At 32.0% G+C, this 20,944-nt stretch overlaps 1 protein-coding gene and 1 non-coding gene across 2 annotated transcripts; both read right to left on the bottom strand.

Moving 5' to 3' along the window:
- Positions 1-2,288: 2,288 nt before the first annotated feature.
- On the bottom strand, positions 2,289-18,671 carry LOC110991880 (homeobox protein Nkx-3.1). Its single transcript, XM_022257433.2, is given in 4 exon segments — positions 2,289-2,652; positions 2,994-3,195; positions 3,716-4,192; positions 18,554-18,671. Coding segments are annotated over 4 exon segments (942 nt in total). The 3' UTR covers positions 2,289-2,507.
- Positions 16,590-16,671, bottom strand: Trnas-uga. The gene has a single exon. It is a non-coding gene; the product is annotated as a tRNA-Ser (tRNA).
- Positions 18,672-20,944: the final 2,273 nt, after the last annotated feature.

Below are 20,944 nucleotides of genomic sequence, written 5' to 3'. Positions count from 1 at the left end.
TTACATAGGATAATTATCGTATAACCGCTTTATGATTAAAACGTATAATATCCATAAATGAATGTCTAATCACGATCAAAGTAATACTTGTAACAATAAATCTAAATTGTGAGCCGTTCTAACAAGATAATGACAGTTTACAAGAAAATACAACATATCGCCTAACTAATCCATTCACAAACCGCCCCAGCAGAAAACACTTCAATTAGCCAACCCTACCAGGATCAAAACAGCCCAATTACCTCACAGCACGACCCCTTTAATAACCCTCAGATAATCACAACTTTTCCTACCTAAAATTAGCATTCGCTTGATATCTGTAAATTGATGGTTCATTTTTCATTTGTTCAAAACCAACCATTATAATAATAATGATGAATTAACATTATTAAGTTGCATTTATAATACACTAGTCTATTCTTTATTGCCTTGACGTTCGATGATGGAACTCAACTGCAGGTCCGAAGAACTCCTCTGAACACTCCATGGTAACTATCATCTTCTTGGTCTGAATCATATCTGATAACGGTGTTGCTAAAAATTAATCTTTAAATTATATTATAACTATAAAAGTCTAGATGGGTGTTTCCCAACCTGGCGCCAATTTGATTATTATTAAGAGGGCTATTCGGAAATTAATTAAATATATTTGCAATTTGAATTTTTCATTATATGTTCTGAAATTTACTTACTGTGTTTCGTCAACAATTTTTTTTTATTTAGCTAGTATCTTCTTTAAACCTATCATTTAAGTTTCTTAGGTCAATAAATCTATTTTTTATATTAAAAATTATGTTAAATTATTTCACCCCCCTAGAATAAGTTGCGGCATGGCACTAAAAACTTTATTAACACATCCTAGCCCTTGTCATGAGTTCCTTGAGTCGCTCTTACGAAGCAATTATTCAACTTTAGACTGCCTGAGTCTATAAGGCTTTTATAAAAAGGTTTACCAGGTATAAGTTGCTATTTTTTTCTTTGCTGAAACACAATTTAATTGCAGCACGCAAGTGTTTGTCTTCTACCGGCCACGCCGTAGGCTAATCTAGCCCACATTCATTTACCTTAGTTCTATTGTTTTTGTTCAAAGTACAAATAACTTATCATAGGATATCGGACAATATCTGCCCGAAGTTATTTTAGGCTACTTGAATCAATTATGCATAAATTGTCAAACAAAGCACCTCAAATTATACAAACTCGCATACAAAAGCAAAATAAAGTGCTTGAAGCTCAGACACCTAACAACTTTGTAAGAGATGCAAATTGTTTGGAGCAGTGATTCAAAATGGCTGCATGATATTATCATAATCTGGCTTTTGCCCGGTGATTGTTTCAATTTACAAAGTGTTAAATTTCTAATTTGAATTATTTAAGGATTCGCTTTTTTGACAGTTAAATTATATATTTATTTAACGGGGTACAAACATACAGTTGAAAACACGAGTACCTAAAAATACTTTCAATGAAAAAATTTATTTACATTAGAAATACATTAAAACACGCACTAAAAAAATATACAAACTAAATATAAGACAATTAAAAAAACGGAAATATCAGGCACAAGTCGATACATATTTAGTGTTTGAGGTACACCAATGAAAACCGACAGGCATTCACTATCTTTATTAAAAGCATAATATTACATGGCGGTTTTAGGGCGACAGACCTGATCCACGTGCAAAATAGAATTACGAAATTATCATATGTAAACATAATTACAAATAGAATGACGAAATTCCTATATAGACATAATTACACCTCTACATACACCCCCTTCTAAAAAAATAAAAAATAACTAGATACATATATATCAATGAAAATAAGAAATATTTTTTTTTTCTACAAAAAATTAATATCTATCATCAAAATTTTATCTGTGAAACGTACATTGACGTAAATAAGTCGTAATACAAGGAACATGAGCAGGCACATATTGTTGTTTTTTTCCTCGAATTTTCCTTTTGAATCGTTTAACATATCTTTAAATAGAAATATATTTTATATATAAGTCAGTTCCTTCCATATTTCATGCATATCAACTCTTGAGATACTTCAGTAAGATTTTCAGCTGGTTGAAGGTATATTATAAGGCTTCAAAGTATCTCAGGACTTACTTTAAATCGAGATCTATTTGTATTACAATCCTTGATATCCAGGTATCTATCAGTAATAAAAAAACAATTGGAAATAACATATTTATTGAATCATATTGAAATAAATGTTCCTAACACAAAACAAATAAACACATACAATCTAAATTAATCCAGTCAGTTATTTACATTTATTGCAATCACTGAAACATATTCTCACATATTAATACATTGTGATGTAGTATTGCACGTCTTTATATCAACAAGAAATACATAAATCAGATTATCAGGACCTATTTATAATTAATCTAGAACATATCTACATACATCTACACACTATACAAATTCGTCATTTATACTAGGAGCTGCCAACAAAAGAGGTTTTATATGTAAACTACATATTTATATTGTGCTTTATAGATGGCAGTGCATGTAGGCAGGATAAGGGGGAAGCAGTGCACAGGCGAGGGGCAAAGAATGTGTCAGTTCACGTTCACCGCTGGCCGCTTGCGCGCGTAGTTGCTCTAAACGAAGTTGATTCTGACGTTTCCATTTCGTCCTATAAAAAAAATATAACAAAAATATCAATAACTATTTTTGGTCCGGTCCTCAGATTTTTGTATCTGTTTCATGAGACTCTGTCAATCACTCCTCACTATTTGGGTCTAAGGCAAGCTAGTTTCCTCATGATGTTTTCCTTCACCAAACAAGCGAGTGTTAAATGAGGATAGGAAGAAAGTTAATTATGCACAGCCGTTGAAGGCATTCAGTGAACAATGCTTTTATACAATAAAGAACTATTCAAAATCCAAATAGATCATAAGTTTGTAAAATAAAAAGAATCATTTTTTTTAAACTTTAATAATATATTTGCGTTACTTATTGCAATTCCAATGTTACCTTCTGTTCTGGTACCAAGTCTTTACTTGAGTCTCGCTAAGATTGAGAGCGTCGGCAACATCGCCTCTATCAGCTACACTCAAGTATTTCTGACATCTGAACTTGCGTTCCAAGTATGCTAGCTGTGCATGAGTAAAGGCCGTGCGTCGCCGTCGAGGCTTTCTGCCTGAACTCGCTGTATTACGGCTGGAAGGCTGGCGATCTGCAATATGAATACAAATTAGGGAATATCCGACGCCGCCGTTCTTATACAAATGGGTGTGTATAATATTATGAACACTTTCTACAGAAATCATCATTTCTTCTTGTGTAATTCGCTCAATGTTTCAAGTATTTTGATAATCTGTAGTCACTGCCGATGTAGGGGTCTACGTTAACGGGAGTTTTTCCTCACTTGAACTCGGCATATCTAAGCGATCTTAATTTTATGCATTTTAAAGATACGGTCCAACATGGATGACGACGATGTCCAGTGGATGCAAGAAACTACCTTTATTTAATTAAAGTAAACGAAGATTTTTATTATATATACGTCCTGTTTGGGCTTTAGCAGCGAGTATTTATATTTTGCTTTTCAAGGTGAATGTATCGCATTAACACTATTTATTGAACATCCCTCGTACCTTCGCAAACTTATTCCCACCGCGAAATACCTGACCAAGAAAACTTGTTCAAACAAATAGAGAGTTTTATTACTCTCTACCGTTTCTACTCATTATTACCGGTTGATTCCTGGGTTTCATTCTGAGATCCACCTGCAATTACAGACGCTGCAAACCCAGCTAGTAATTGCGATTGAAATGTTGACTTCGAGAGATCCATTGACCGACTATAGATACTATCTGATATGGATCCTGCCATTCCAAATCCTTCGCCATCTTCTTTTCTCTCTGGTCTGTATAAATGAAACAGTGATGTGTCATACATTTTCACTGATTCCTCTCGATCGTATTCGTTCTCATCCTCTTTGAATGGTGAATTGAAATTTGAATTTGGTAATCTATTTGAATTATACTCGTTTTGAAAGTCATCTGAGTCTATTGTTTTTGATTTTTCCTTTCGTTCATTATCATATGGGTACGGAATCTTTGGGGAGGATGTTTCAGATCGATTGTCGCCGACGGATATATCATCTTCTGAGTTTTCTAGTTGGGTCACTGAGTCACACCTACTTGTTCCTTCTTCTTCTTGAAGTTTTCCTGAAACAAAATCAAATTATTATTAATTGGATTAAAAATGTTATCTATATTTAGATAAGCTTTAAAAATTATTAAGTATGTCATTGGCACATAAATAATACAAAATATCCAGGCCGCACGGGTCTAACTAAAAATAAAAACTTTCTTTATTCATCGTGAACCTGTTACGTAAGCCGCAGTGATATAAACCGCAATTAAATCTTAGAAAACAAAGCATAAACTAAGACTTGACACTTAGTCGAGCTCAAACCTCATACAAAGGCGAGACTCATAAAGACCTATAAAAAAGAACGACCATAGACACGAGTTTCTGCTCTAATTAATGCCTCGGGGCGTTCCGTTTCACCCTCGAATGAACGAATGAAACTTTAGCGCGGGAAAATCTTGTCTATGGCGTTTGTGTCTTTTAATTTGCATGAAAATGCTGAAGAGTGGGCATTCACAGCGGATCGCTTTTCATAGCTAAATCGTACCTTTAGTAATGGTGTATGGTACGCCTATTACTCGTTATATTATATATTACATGTTATATAATGTAGGAATCATAAGGGCTGTCAAAAAAATAATACATTAAAACCATAAAAATGTACTTATAAAAAAATTATAATTCGTATAAGCAATTAAACTCTTAATAACAGTATAAAAAGCTAAAAATGCCTCAATAAAAATGTTTAAATATAAATAATTAATGTAGCACTATGTGTCTAAGACCTCGAAATAAAAATAAAACAAATCACTGCAGCTACACAAACGTCTTACGTTTGGGTCTTTGATTTCTGTATTTTTTCAGGATTATTTGTCAATCTAATCAGCAAGTCGCCGTCGACTGTTTGCGTCTAAGAAACCTAGTTTTCCTTACAATGTTTTCCTTCACCATTCGATCGAATGTTAAATGCGCATTTAGAAATAAAGTCCATTGGTGCCCAGCCGGGGATCGAACTAACAACCTAAGGGGTAAGAATCGCTGGCGGCACGATATCACTGCTTTGAACTGCACATAACTATTATTTATAAATCTGTTTTACTTTATCATTAGATACAAATATTTGTATAAATTTCTGTCGACAACCCTATGCATCGTCAAGCGTTTCTCGTTATAATTTTTGCATAAATATGTTTTAGCGGTTCCGAGGCCTGTTTACACGTGAACTCCCCCAGCCAAAACATCGCTATGTATCTTTTGTACACATCAATGAATTTTTCCCGAAGTCATAATATTCCGCACTCATTAAGAATACTCTCGAAATACCACTCCGAAGTTGAAAAGGTATTTTTTGGGTAAAGTGATTTTAAAGGCATAATTATTATTAAATTATATACATATTTTAAAAATATTTTTTATAGAACATTGTCAAACGAACGGGAGACTGACTTGATGTTATGTAATGCCCATAGACAGCGGTAGCACATCTCAATGCCAAGGCTAGTAAGTGCGTTTCCGGCGTTTTAGGAATTGTTACGCTCTTTTGATAATATGAATTAATGAATAGCGCAATTTTTAATTTTCTTACAAAAAAATATACTATAAAAATACTAGCAATTTTTCTTCAGCAGAAAAATAATAAAAGCAAAACAACGCATTAACATAGTTCATATTATATAATTAATAGACACATAAAATGCTCTTTTCTAAAATCGATCATCCCATTACTCGTACTACTGCTGTTACAATCCCCCTCACATCTTTCGCTACATTCTGATAATCAGACCATCATGAAGACTGTCAATGTTCTTAAAATATCATCTAATTAAAGGTACACTGCCACACTGACTAAACTTTTAAAATTTGTTTTAATTGTATTGTTATTTGTTTTGTGCGCAATAAATCTATCATTCGCTTAAGCGTGACGTGATGAAAAGAATATGATTATTATCGAATTTTCGTTTGAAAGTTCTATTGTTTTTAAGTATATGTTAGTTTAACCTTAAATAGACATCTTTTATTAATACAATTATCTATACAGGAGTCAAGACTAACAAACAATTCGTTAATGAAGAAAGGAACGAAATCAATACTCAGTAATTGCTGTACAAAGTGGTGCATATGCTCTTCAACGCAGCATGCCGCCTCTCAGCCATGCACGTGCGTGCCACGCGAACCTCTTGACTTACCATAGACAAAGTATTTTTTATTATGCTAAAGACACTTGGGCAGGATTGAACGCCCGACTATTGACCATCAGGCAACCTTGTAACAATTATATCGTGATAGTAGTAATTAGAGTTTTATTAAAATAAATGTTGGAAAAGTACTTTGAAAGATACAAATTTATATATTCTTATACATGTTGCCTTATAATCTAATTATTTTTTATAGTACTGATAGGATAGCTCATCTAATATTCAATTATTTCCACCGCCCGTGGACACTTAGGCAAGAATGCTCGCCAGTGCCAGCCTTTTAAGAATTGGTACACAAAACATAGAACAAGGAGAAAACGAGTATCACAGCCCATTGACATCCATTTTCGTAGTGCCGGCCATTGAGTAAGAATTGTCTCTAAGACTCTTTTCATAAACAAAAGAGGTCGCCTCTCGCTATATTAAGATTCCACAGTTTGGAATTTCTCAAAAGAATCTTTCTCAAGCTATCAAAGTGATGCTGATAAGTTAATAAAATAGTGTATTTATATTTACTTTTATACAGAAGCCTTCATTGTATTATCTTCTATAAGATGTATACTAGTAGATGTAGATATGAGGGCAATATTATAAACAAACCACGCAATAACAGGCCAATAAAATCACTTACATAAACCCCAAGTTTAAATTGAGCCGCGAATGAAACTTTAAATAAGGTATTATCGTTCAATCGTTCAATTTGTAAGGGCACAATGGGTCTGTTTCAAGTTATTATACAACTGATTGTTGAGGGGTTGATCTGACTATATAATAACCCGCTAACGATTCTACTGCGAATGAAATTTTTGATCAATTAGGAATGACATTTTTAGTTACATATTATACATAAAATTAATTAATTAATGTAGATTAATAATGATTTAAAAATTATAATAAAATTTAAAATTTTCTTTAAGATGAATAATAGTTTTGTATATTCACCAACCAGTCTACGGGGCACCCAAAAAAGTCAGTCATCGTAAACCAATGACACCCATATCTAAGTTTTCTTATTATATTTATTCCCAACATACAAGTACCACACACATATCTACAATTCTTAATCTTTATAGTAGACCAGTGTCGATAATTTTTGAAACCAAAAAAAATTACAGTAGGATGAAACCCATTAGAAATGCAGGGGAATATGATCAAAATGAAAGGAAAAATAAATTACGGTCGATCCGAGTTCGGGAAGTGGGAGGGGGGTGACTTTTAAGGGGGAAAAATTGTTTATCTTGATTTCCGGCGAAACTACCAGTCCTATGGAAAAAAGATAAATGGCAAAGTTGTAGGTCATAAAAAGATCTACAACTTTGGTATTTACAATTTTTTCACATAACCTCAAAATTTAGGTGAAAAATTCAAAAAACCAAGTTTTTAGTTTTTTATTTATATCTTTTTTAAAAAGTTTTTTTTTTTCTACGAAATTTGGTGAAAACTTACCTTATTATGTCCCAAATATACTGTAATTTATTTGATTAAAAATATTTATTTTTTCGTCTCATTTTAACTTAATATCAAAAAAGCAGCCTAATTTTCAATCGAAAATTCTGACGTCAAAATTTCAGCTTTTTTCAAAAAGTTTGGGGGCTTTTTGTTTGTTGAAATATCTACTTTCTGATGGTGTAAAAAAAAATATACATTACTATAGGAAATATTATTATAAAATGCAAAACATTGAAAAAACCTCAAATTCGAAAATTTTCTTTTAATTATGTACAATTTTGAGGTATTTATTAAAATTTACACTTTAATTACTCAAAAAACGTAAGATTTCATGCTTCATTGATAAACGAAAAAATTGCAAATTAAAATATACTTCTATAATTAACAAACAAATAAGTTAATAAAGTTAATATTTAATAAGACATCTACAATATTTTGAAAAAGTTGTAGAATCTTCTGTAAATAATATTTGTAGATGCCTATTTATTGCTGTTTTAAGATAATTTATATACCTGAGTGACCTTCGGTGAATTTTAGCCCAGTGTAAGTTATTTCATTGAGAAGTGGGGATGGACCTAGGAGGGTCTGGGCCTTACTACATACCTGCTATTTCGTAACAGCTGTAAAAACCGTTAGCCAGTATTCGAGATACAGAGTAGTGTACAACATCGTTTTTAAAAATACACCTGCAGGCTGAGTTACTCTAAGTGATTTGTGAGAAATTTACTTTATTCAAAGAAAAATTCAAAATTCACCGAAGGTCACTCAGGTATATAAATTATCTTAAAACAGTAATAAATAGGCATCTACAAATATTATTTACAGAAGATTCTACAACTTTTTCAAAATATTGTAGATGTCTTATTAAATATTAACTTTATTAACTTATTTGTTTGTTAATTATAGAAGTATATTTTAATTTGCAATTTTTTCGTTTATCAATGAAGCATGAAATCTTACGTTTTTTGAGTAATTAAAGTGTAAATTTTAATAAATACCTCAAAATTGTACATAATTAAAAGAAAATTTTCGAATTTGAGGTTTTTTCAATTTTTTGCATTTTCTAATAATATTTCCTATAGTAATGTATATTTTTTTTTACACCATCAGAAAGTAGATATTTCAACAAACAAAAAGCCCCCAAACTTTTTGAAAAAAGCTGAAATTTTGACGTCAGAATTTTCGATTGAAAATTAGGCTGCTTTTTTGATATTAAGTTAAAATGAGGCGAAAAAATAAATATTTTTAATCAAATAAATTACAGTATATTTGGGACATAATAAGGTAAGTTTTCACCAAATTTCGTAGAAAAAAAAAAACTTTTTAAAAAAGATATAAATAAAAAACTAAAAACTTGGTTTTTTGAATTTTTCACCTAAATTTTGAGGTTATGTGAAAAAATTGTAAATACCAAAGTTGTAGATCTTTTTATGACCTACAACTTTGCCATTTAACTTTTTTCCATAGGACTGGTAGTTTCGCCGGAAATCAAGATAAACAATTTTTCCCCCTTAAAAGTCACCCCCCTCCCACTTCCCGAACTCGGATCGACCGTAATTTATTTTTCCTTTCATTTTGATCATATTCCCCTGCATTTCTAATGGGTTTCATCCTACTGTAATTTTTTTTCGTTTTTTACTATTTTTGAAGGCTTCGGCACTGGTCTATAGTAATAATAATAGCATATATATTTTTCTAATGACCGTGCTCTAACTACAAAACTATGATCTATCTACGCCGTAGATCTTATTCGTAGCTCTTGACTACGATAATTCAAGAGTTAGATTTAGTACGAAAGTTTCTTTTTTAGTCTAAACTATTCACGAAAACATGTGATATTATTATGATATTAAGGGCCTGTTTCACAATGTCCGGATAAGTTCCAAATAAGCTATTTATTACTTATTGGTATGATAAATAGTATTTTTGCGTTTCACGACTGTCAGATAGCGCTATACGTCATGAAATTCGAAGTAGGTATCTTATTTGGAACTTTTATATTTCGAATAATTTATGTGTTGCATAGCTATTTGTCACTTTAGCTATACATTGTGAAAGAGGCCCTAAATTCAGTAAATCAATATTTATGGTTAATATTTTTACAAACATAAAAGTATCAAGGCCGTTTCGGCCCATACCCAGCAGGGCACCGCTAATTTGTCGCGTGTTGTTAACATCCGACACCCGCTCTCAATCTCAACTAGTTCGATCATTTTGCCCTTAGCTTGGTTGTCTTGTTAATATCCTAAGGCGTGTTTAAAAAACGTGTAGCCGCATTAATACAAATAAGTTTGTATGACTAAGAAATTTACAAAAATCAAAGAATTTTACTTATTTATTATCAAACATATATGCATACATAAGATTATTTCAAGTATTTAAAATATATCTAGACGTAGTTTTAAGGAAACTCGTTCGGTTTTGGTCGGTTCTATGACTTTGCTACATATAGGTAAGGGGCCAGATATCGATGCCAGATGGATCGCGAGTGTGACGCCGGATATTTAGGAATTGGTACGCTCTTTTCTTTGATGATCCTAAGTCAAAATGGTTCAGTAATACATCGATTGTCGGACGAAACGGTGAAACGTGTCGCGTTACAGTGGTTCAGCTCGAGGTGACATCGACCAATAACGAAAAAACAGAACGCGCGTTTCGTCTTTTGTTTTACATTGTAATCACCCGTTTGCAGTTCAACAAAGATATACTGAAAGCGTTATGAGTACTCGGAATCGAATATCTGCACGTTTCTAGTGATTTTTTTCAGATTCGCAGCTGAATTTCATAATCAGTGGCAGAATATGAAGTTCCACCCATATCACCTCGATGTCCGTATTTTCTTAATTAACTTAGTTTCTTAACTTTTTGCTGTGCATTACGTGGAGCTACACGTCGAAATATTTCAAGAAAAGAGTTGTCGGCGGCATCAATTTATTAAATTAAAGTAACACGAACTTGCACTATTTGATGAGCATAAAAAAATTATACCAAGTTTGTCAAGGCTACATGTTAAATGATAACTATACGAGCCAAAGCCGTACATTTTTCTCACACAGATATTTTATAACAAATTAAGATTAACGGACCTTTTTCATTGTCCGTTTAGTGAGCTGGCAAAAGTTATATTATTTGTTAGTGCCTATACGTAGTATATTTTTTATTATGTAATTTCATATGTTTGTGTTTTTTAGGTTTCGTCTGTAAAGTATATTATTATTGTTCACTCGTGTCAATTTAGGTATAACCACACACCTGATCCGCCAACGGATTAGTAACAGCGACCTTGGTTGGAAATAATTCTTTAAATATCTGGGCAGAAGGAGACGGGAACCTTGACTGAACTGATAAATATTTTCCCTTGTAGTCAGTAACCATTAAGTCTACATAACATGCTTAAAAGACTGACAGCCAACCTTCAGAAATGGAGAGGCAATAAAAAAAGAAGAAGATAAAGTTTAAAAGGTATTAAACCTAATTTTCGGAAATAAATCTCCAATTAGTGAACGCATGCTCTTCTGACTCAAGCAACACAATATAAATGTATAAAAGAAAGTATAATATTAAATCCAATCTCAAAGAGGTGGACTTGTGATGACGTAATTTGGTATTGTCACCACATAACATCATATACTTGCCTAAAATAATAAATAGAACATAGCAAGAAATGTGAATACTTAATACTATACAAGTTCAAAATACATTGGGTATAAAAACGTAAAATACATGCAAATGTATTTGGGCAGGTTCAATTGAAATTATAGACATTTTGTGACAGGGAATACAAATTTAGACTTGATTTGAATTGCAAATAAAATACGTTCATTTTGTTTTTACTGACTTTTGATGCCTCTCAAATCTGATTAAATAAAATGAATACTGTTCCATACGATACATTGAATTATGAATTGTTTTATAATGATGATTATATAAGGCCGGCAATGCATTCGCGTGACCTCTGGCATTGAAAGTGTCCATAACTAAATATCGGTGAGCCTCTTGCCTGTTTGCCCAAAGTCAAGTCAAGAAAATTATCATGGATATACATCATAATAGTATTAATTATATAATACATACATTAATAATAACAATTGAAATAGTTTTAACCCCATAAACAAGTGTGAATATATTAATGCTAGTATTTTCAGACCTGGGCAGGAGAACTTATAAACGCGTTTTTAAACGCGATTATGATAAATTCCTCAAACTCGGATTTTAATCTTATAATTTTTTTTTAATATTTGTTAGTTTTTCTATCCACTAATGGATCTGGGGATCAAGATGCTATGATAATGTCAAGATGCCTTAACAGTAGTGTATATAAAAAGTCGAAAACTAAATTTTATATGAAAAGTTTTTTACTTTCTACATACACTACTGTTAAAATATCATCTAAGGTAAAGGTAAACTTCATCCGGAAAGCGTCTTACGTCAAACAATGACATCTGTCAGATATAGAAGGTCGATTGACGGACCACTTGTCTCAATAACAAACTTATTAGTTACCTACCAAGGATGCAGTCTATAGTTAAAATAACAGATTATTATCAAAAATGTATTACTTTATTTCACAATGAATCGTAGTTCAAAGGTTTGTTCGCATTACTTTATATCTGTAAGAAGGCTTCAAAATCGGAAATACGTATGTAACAATGTTATAAATTGCATTAAAACTTTTCGACCCTTCTCAAGAGGCCTGCCGGTCACCTAACGACCACTTCGGCAATACTTCACACTTCACCAGTTTCCACTATTAAGAAAATTTTTTTTTTAATGTTAAAGATTTAGAAATTTTCCATGTTCCGCGTACACATTTTAAGGTGTTTATTTTGTCTTAAAGATTCAGCCTTTAACGGTTAGTACATGTAAATTTAAAATGCTTAATTGATCTACGGTTATAGATTATGTATGTTCAAAAGCTACTCTATTCCATCTTCTATATATAATATATGGTATATACGTAAACTTTGGTACGAGACACGAGTGATAGAGTTAGTTATATAGTTAAAAAAATACCTAATAACCTAGTGATGTGACGTTACGCAACTTACGCCTTCGCCTCAAGTTGCAGCTAATTCATTTTCTAACCAGAGAGGTAACTTCTGTGAATGAACCATGTCATCGATGAAGACATTCTCACATGCTCACAAGTGTTTATTGACAGAGAAGTCTAATGCATTGTTGTTCTAATGCACAACTACTAGTAAAATACTGTTAATTGTTTCATATTTATAAAATCTTTCAATTTCATATCATCCAGAAACCTATTGTCAAAAGGATCATAGCAGCTCGATCCTCCTATATTTTAGACGCCACTCATCACTAAAGAAAAAAGTATAAAATATTTGTTTGATAAATTTTGTTGATGCCGTCATAGTAATATTTATTCCATATTATATTTAAAAAAATCAAAAATCATTGATTCATGTAGGTAACATAATGTACACTTAAAAAATAAATGCTTTTTTTACATTTACTGCCAGTTCTTAAATCAAGGGCGTAGAACGGAAGAGAAGAACTGGCAATAAACTCTCCGCCACTCTTTTCACTCATTAAAACCAAGTATTCACTAAAGAAATATCTTATAATTAAGAAGTCACCTTAATAAACCTTCTAAATGTTTAATACATATATTACCTTAGGTTAATTTTATTAATTGTGTGTCGAACATCCTTAAAAAATTAACATCTAATTCGGATAGCCCTATATTTTTTTTATACCCGAAAATATTTTTTTCTTTCAAAAATAAACGACGGATAAACTTTTTATTGGATTACCACAGACATATGTTCTTCTTTTAATAAAAACAATATGACATTCATTACTTTTAAATTTATTCACTCCATTCTGTTTCAATAACAAAGACAAGTATTACCATACTCTTCACGTTGTACATATAATTAGCCCCACTTCAAAGTTCATATTTTTCATAACTGGCAATCCGTATGAAAAATTCATATAATTGAAGATGAAAATTAGGTCCTAATGTATGCACCTACGGGTTTAGCGCGCTCACTTGCAAATTAGCAGCTTATATTACGAGAACGCACTCTTGAGCACGTAGGCAAGCTATGGTAGGTACTAGGCGGATATAATATGATAGGAATATTAATAAACACATAAGATTCAGAACCTGTCGGGTGAATGAACTTATAACTAAGGTTAGAAAAAATATTATGCAGAATACATCTACGACATAAAAGTGTTCATATGCTTATAATAAACGGATCAAGGTGTATATTAGTTAAATAAAGTGTAATTTTCTACTCTCTTGGCACTGGTAAAGTTCACTTAAATTTTCTGAATTCGTCTCGACTAAATATTTGGGAAAACTATTATAATTGCCATGCGTTTAATGGTTATTAAAATATGTTTTTTTAGTTTCTTTCCACTACTATACATTCCAATACTAGTTTAACGAGAATAAATGTACAAATTATAATTGATTTTTTTATCTAGTAGTCTGCTTTTATAACTGTTATATTCCTATCAACCCGAAGTAAATATTATTTCGTAGATACTCAAGAAGTAGATACTAAAAAAGGTGCGAAGCTAAAGGGCAAATGTAAAAGGATATATACGTATATTCAGCTGCTATATGTATATATTTTTATTTGAGTAACGTAATACAAAACATACAAATATATTATCCGTAGAAATAATTTGAATGATATAACATAAAACGAATTATATATCAATTGATAAATAATATTTAAGTTTTCTTTTATCCCTATATGTATAGGCTAAACACGGGCATACAAGGAAATAAAGGCTCTAAAGTTGAGTCGTTAGAACAACATACCGGCTATATCGACCAAAATTAAAGGTCCCGGCTGAATTCTTTTCTTTTAGGAACTTTAACAACGTCATCGGCTGTTATAATTATCGGTTTTTACGACCAAATATGCGTAGTAGGTCGTGTTAACAGATTTTGATTGTAAAAAATTTTTATAATCTTTTTAATATATGTTTCTTTTTAATAATTGTTTCCTCAATTAATACTTATAATCGTGTAAATTGATATGCGTGTATTAACTTAAAATCGACTATAGAACGTAAATTTTCTCGAATTTGGAGGTCTTCACTCGAGAAACATAAAACACAATAACTGAAAATGCGTTTTTTTTATGGAAAACCTCAGAGAAGGATCATCATTACTTAAGAGACCAGACTTAATGTTTTTAATCATGCCCCGAATTGCTTAAAATATAAAGTTAAATGTATCCGATCAGAGGATTCGTGCTAAGCTGCATGATATTCTTGGTACAAACTATGCTCAAAATAATATAATGACACGTCTAAAAATCTATATAATAAGAAGCGAGTTTCGTCTTATTCCAAATTATCTTAAAACGTGTCTTTTCGAAGGAGATAAAATCAATTGGATTTTTAATGTCACATTAAAACACACACATTCAAAATTACAAACCCCACTCAACACATTTCCACACACCTCAACCAATAAATTATTAATAAACAAAGTGTAACCCGTGGATGGTTAATCACAGCATTTTTATGAAACATTACATACATTTACCATAAAATCAAAGTACCCATCATCTGTAGTCTCAGTTTAATGTGACTGTAAAAGATTTTCCTAGAAAGAAGAGGTATGATTGAGGCAAAAGAACAGTAGAGCCGTGTCTTTCGTCTGGCGAAGACCATGAGAAAGAAATACTGGAGCGGCAAGTCCCATAAAAACTTAATTTATTAACACAGGGGTAGACAGAGACTTTGCTACGCTTCTAACATCTTTCTCACTTCATCCACTATCATGAGGTTAACCACACTCGTCGGTACAGTACTTTTAACATGTCCTTCTTGTACGTCCTGAACTAGGTCCAGATATATTCCACAAGACCTACCCAACCTTATTTCAAGATCCACGGATTCAAGATCTTATTCATCTGTTCTACATAACTCAATCACCTATTTTAACCCACCCTCATTTATCCCACTCTTATCACACATATTAAATTACGCATAACAAAAATCACACATCGTCATTTAATTCATATTTGAATATTAGAACACATCCTGTAGTCGATTGAGAATTCTCGTCAAGAACAGGTTTCTTGCACCGGCTATCTATGAAGCGGCGGTGTTTCGATTGGTTTAGTGCGTTGTTTGTGCAATTTTTGATGGTTTGATGGTGAAGGTGTTTTGTTGTATATTATGTCACTGGCCTTAGTATGTATATAAGTTAATTAACTAAATATTTTCGACGTCCTGGTGGACAGACAAACTGTGTCCAGTTTGTGTTTCCGCCACACCAACTTCTACTATTTAAGATTATTTATGCAATAAATAAATAAAAATATGTCTTAACACCCTTATTTCCACGACATTTCTTTTTCTTTTCTTTTCTTTTCTTTTCTTTTCTTTTCTTTTCTTTTCTTTTCTTTTCTTTACTTTACTTTACTACAATTCTGTCTCTGCCACACCCAACATTTACTGCCATATACTATGATAATAACGTAAAATTTTTATATAAGATACATATAATATTGCGCCATTTTGGAAAATTGTGTAATGTTTTTGACATGTTAAAGATTTTTTATACATAAATAAACTAGACATTTCAACAAGTACTTATAAAAAAATTCCTAACTAAAGTAGCGAAAGAGCGCCCTTTATTTTAAATTACTTTCTAATTAATTAAGTTTTCTCATATAATTAGTCTTACTGTAACGGAATGTCATAAAAAACTATTACCTTACATATAAGAATCTTTCTGCAAATTAGGGCATCCCGGAAAAGTTTACAAGTAACTCGTATTTCACCCAAAATAATGCTGAAAATATAAAATAAAACAAAAAAAGGGAGGTTTCGCTGAGGACAGGATTCGAACCTGCGCGGGTAGAACCCATTGGATTTCAAGTCCAACTCCTTAACCACTCGGACACCTCAGCTATACAGAGAAGTGCGAAAATGCAGAACATATATCAAGTATATGAACGAACTGCCTACCTACGTAATGAGTACATTATAAAATACAAAAACTGTTGGCACAAGTGTTTTCTTAAGTAATCCAGTTGCTGCGTCTTTTTCATTATATAGAATATCAAACTGTCTTATTAATAAAATATTAAACATGAGTTGAGTGTGCCAGGCGGATCGGTAATATTTCAGGAATATAGAAAATAAACTAGGATAAAATTTTAAATTAGTTTCTTCTATACCTAATATAGACTAATTTATCAAAATCGCTAAAGCCATTCATAAATGGATTCGTTATTTCTCTCTACAATTATGGGTTCGGTTATTCTTTAACCTACATCCAAAAAGGATGACAATATTGCGATGTTTATAACTGTCATTTTAAACTATTAATTGGATGCACGTCAAGTGCTTCATCAACTACTTCGTCTTTTAATAATCATGTTATTTATCTTTGCTATATTTTTTTTTCTCCATGCTGCTACCTTTATGTTCGAGTTTATTAATACTATATATACACTTTTCCACATTTTTTTTCATTAATTAGGTTTGCCTGGAAGAGATCGCTCAGTAGAGATAAGGCATGATGCATTTCTTTTTTTAAGTAATAGTAAATACTTTTTAAAATCCGGAATATTGTGTAAATCAATGAATGTCTAATTTAAGTCCGTTTAGCTACAGATAAAGGTGAAAATGGTCTTTCTTCAAATTCTCCAAAACCAATATCGCATTTTGCAATGGAAAATCTATGAAGTTTGATTGGTTAATCACGGGACGCCTTATATTATATAACACATACGTTTTACATATCGTTATTTGGTTTATTATTTAAAAAAATATTTATGGACATGCGTGTCCTTTCTACCTACATAGAGGATTTCACACTGGGTGAGCCCGAAGGCTCCAGGGTCTTATGTTGAGATATTTGTTTTTCTACTTGTCACTTGAAAACACTTCGATCCAGGCGATGTTATCGTGTTATAGAATGAACATCCTTATAACGCCGGTAACGCACTCGCGAACCCTCTGGCATTGAGTGTCCATGGGCGGCGGTATCATTTAAATCAGGGTAGCCTCCTGCCCGTTTGCCCTCTGTTCTATAAAGAAAGTGATGGTTTTTTGTGCCAGTAACGCCAGTCCTTTTTCTCTATGTATGGGCGACCTAAGTGAAAAGTAAACATCGCAAGGGAATTAGGCCTAAACATTTTAACAGGGCAAAATGTGGCATAGAAGTCGTGTCTAAAAAAAATAATCTATGTTCAAATTAATCATATTAGAGTCCACATTAGAACTATGGAGCCATTCATCACCAAAATATATATATACATAAAATAATAATTTACCGACTATAAATTCCAATCCAAACAAATCAATTCCATCAAATCTGGATTTTTTGATAGATCAATAAGTCCACGTTAGTTTATTATATCAATTAAAATATGATTATTATCGGTTGGGGGTATTCGAATTCGAATTTAGGAATATACAAAACAAACATTAATCATGTAACATAAGATTTCTGTAGCTGGTATTTGGATATAGAAAATTATTTTTGTGATAGTATTCTTTAACGCGGTTAGCTATAATAAATCTACAATTATATAAACTAGGCTAATGTAATGAAAACTGTATTTCAGTAGTTTTGTAGTAATTAAAAGTATTTATTTCAACAGAGTTTACATATGGCCATATTAAAAACTAAAGCAGTAAGAATATAATATTTCCATTGTTTTTATCTGTGGCATCGCATCTCTTAAGAAAAGCGACAAAATACCATACAAATATTAGCATTTAAAAATATACGTTAGATTCCTATTTTTTTGCGACAAATAAAGCAACAGTAACTATATAAACATTACTAAATGAACATTTTAGAATATATCATACTTGCAACAGCTCCTGGCCGTAGAACATCTCCAAGGAGGTCCTTTATGAGGAAAGATTTATGACTGTCCTGCATACCAGATTCCATCGCCACAGGCGCACAGAAAAGTTTTCTATATTTTCATATTTCTTTTACTTTTAATTAATAGTTATCCACTGTTAAAGGTTTAATAACAGGGCATTAAGTTCATTAACAAAGCAATATAAGACCTCTTTCACTAGGTCAGTGGATAAACCAAAATTAATGACAGCTGCACTTTCCCGCGCATCCGAGATAACTGTCAGCCATGTTCAAATCGTTCAAGCGGGAAAATCTTTTCATTTAGCAACGCCCTACCCCTAACCGATGTTACATACATTTTCTTGCGGTTTTCACGCAAAATACCGCTTAAACGGGGTTTAAATCGCGTTTAGCATGCGCAGGAATTGTTGGGCGGGGTCCGTAACTCCTCCCCTCCGCAATTCGCCAATGAGAGTTAGGGTTCAAAGTTTTCCGCTCGGCTGCTTTGCAAAGTACGCATTCAAACGGGGCTTAGAGACGTAGTTATTGAGTTGATTTTTAAAAGACCGTTTTGAATGTAAATCGAAAAGTTAAGCGCGGTAAAGAGGCTGCCCGGAACTCCAATTAAATTGATAGTTGCGGTTTGAGTGCGGGTTTTGTTGTGAACACGACAGATTTTCGCTCGAGTGACAATCAACATTAAAAATAAAATAACTTTTTGAAATAATGGAATCGTAATTTGCGCCTTTTGTATTCTATTTTTTTTACAATTACTGTAAGGTTACCGTTACATTCACATCGATTCTGGGAGAGTGAGATGCAATACAATCGATTATTTGTTATTGAAATTCACCTGTTTCTTGAGAAATATGTAACTCCTTATTCGAGGCAATCTTAATATCAAACGATATGTAGGTGCATACATAGAATGAAAAGTGCATTAATATTTAATCATAATAATTAAATAAGTAAATATATGTAACGGAGCTTAGAAAAAATTCATATATTTTACGAGGCTTTTGGATTTTTGGGGACCATCGTGCATTTTTTTGCTTTATCCACGAAGTTTTATTAATATAACTAACATAAAATACAATATGTAAATGGTATGCGTAATTACGGCAAGTATATTTAAGTCTTGGCCTATTAATATTGGAATTAACGTGAGACTTTTGTAATTGATGTCGTAAATTCGAACCCCGTTGTGCACCGATGGACTTTTCTTTTTTCAAGAGATGTTCTTAATTTATATAAATGTAGGTATATAAAATGTACCTTAAACTGACACGTTGTAATAACATAACACTTTATTTACATCGCAATAACACGAAACAGGAGCAAAATTAAATTAATACAAGCAAAAAATGTTACAGAACAAAGAATGTTAAATACAATATAGAAGTAAAGTTTTAAGAAGTTAAAAGTTCTAAAATTGTCATTTCTATCTATCCAGAATGCTCTTAGGACATGTGTGTATACCTCATCATTTATCAAGGATTCGTGTTGTTGACAGTAGGTAATATTTGTGAGTGTGTGATGACTCGGGAATGACCTCGACCATATTTTCTTTTCTTGTTCTCAATATGACCGCACCTTTTATCTGAATTTCTTACAATACATGTTTCGTTAAAATCCGACTAAAATCTCCTGCTTTTTGCTGTATCCGTTATTGTATTTTATAATGTATTATCTTCTTTCATAATTAATAATAATATTAAGATTTAATAATTATAGGTAAATATTATCTTTTTAAATAGCTCATCCCTTTGTTTTCTTTTGATGTATTTCTTTATTTCTTTTCGCGTGTAGTTTCCCTACCTTTTACTTTAAACTGGCAGTTATAATTATTGCCATGACCCAAAAAAAAGTTTTAACTCTAAACTACTCAATATGAAAATACATATGGAATGCAATACAGGGGAATAAATAACAAATGTATATAATACAATGCTATTAGTTGTTTCATAAATGTAAATTAAGAATACGAGGTCTGCAGGGGTACGGGCAGAGCATTCTTCAATCTAATGGCTGTGATGGAGAAGGAGGTATTGAAAAAGTTGGATCTATGCGAAGGGAACAAAAATGTACGATTGAGATAGGAGTGATGGGAAAGAGTCATGAAAATAGAAGTTATCTTATATTCAAGAGTTTTAGATCGAAAAGTATAGAATACAGGAGAAAAAAAATGTTATTATAATTAATTATAGTAGTACCTATATATTTAATTACCCTAGGGGTATTGGTCAACGTATTCCCGTAAGTAGTTGTTATAATTATAACCTTAATACTTCATTTGCAACATACAAAAGTGAAAAACTTTTGAGTCAAAATGTTTTTTGACGTTCTCCTAAATAATTCAA

This window comes from Pieris rapae, chromosome 2 (assembly GCF_905147795.1).
Source record: "Pieris rapae chromosome 2, ilPieRapa1.1, whole genome shotgun sequence".
NCBI lineage: Eukaryota > Metazoa > Arthropoda > Insecta > Lepidoptera > Pieridae > Pieris > Pieris rapae.
This window is presented reverse-complemented; position numbering and strand designations above follow the sequence as displayed.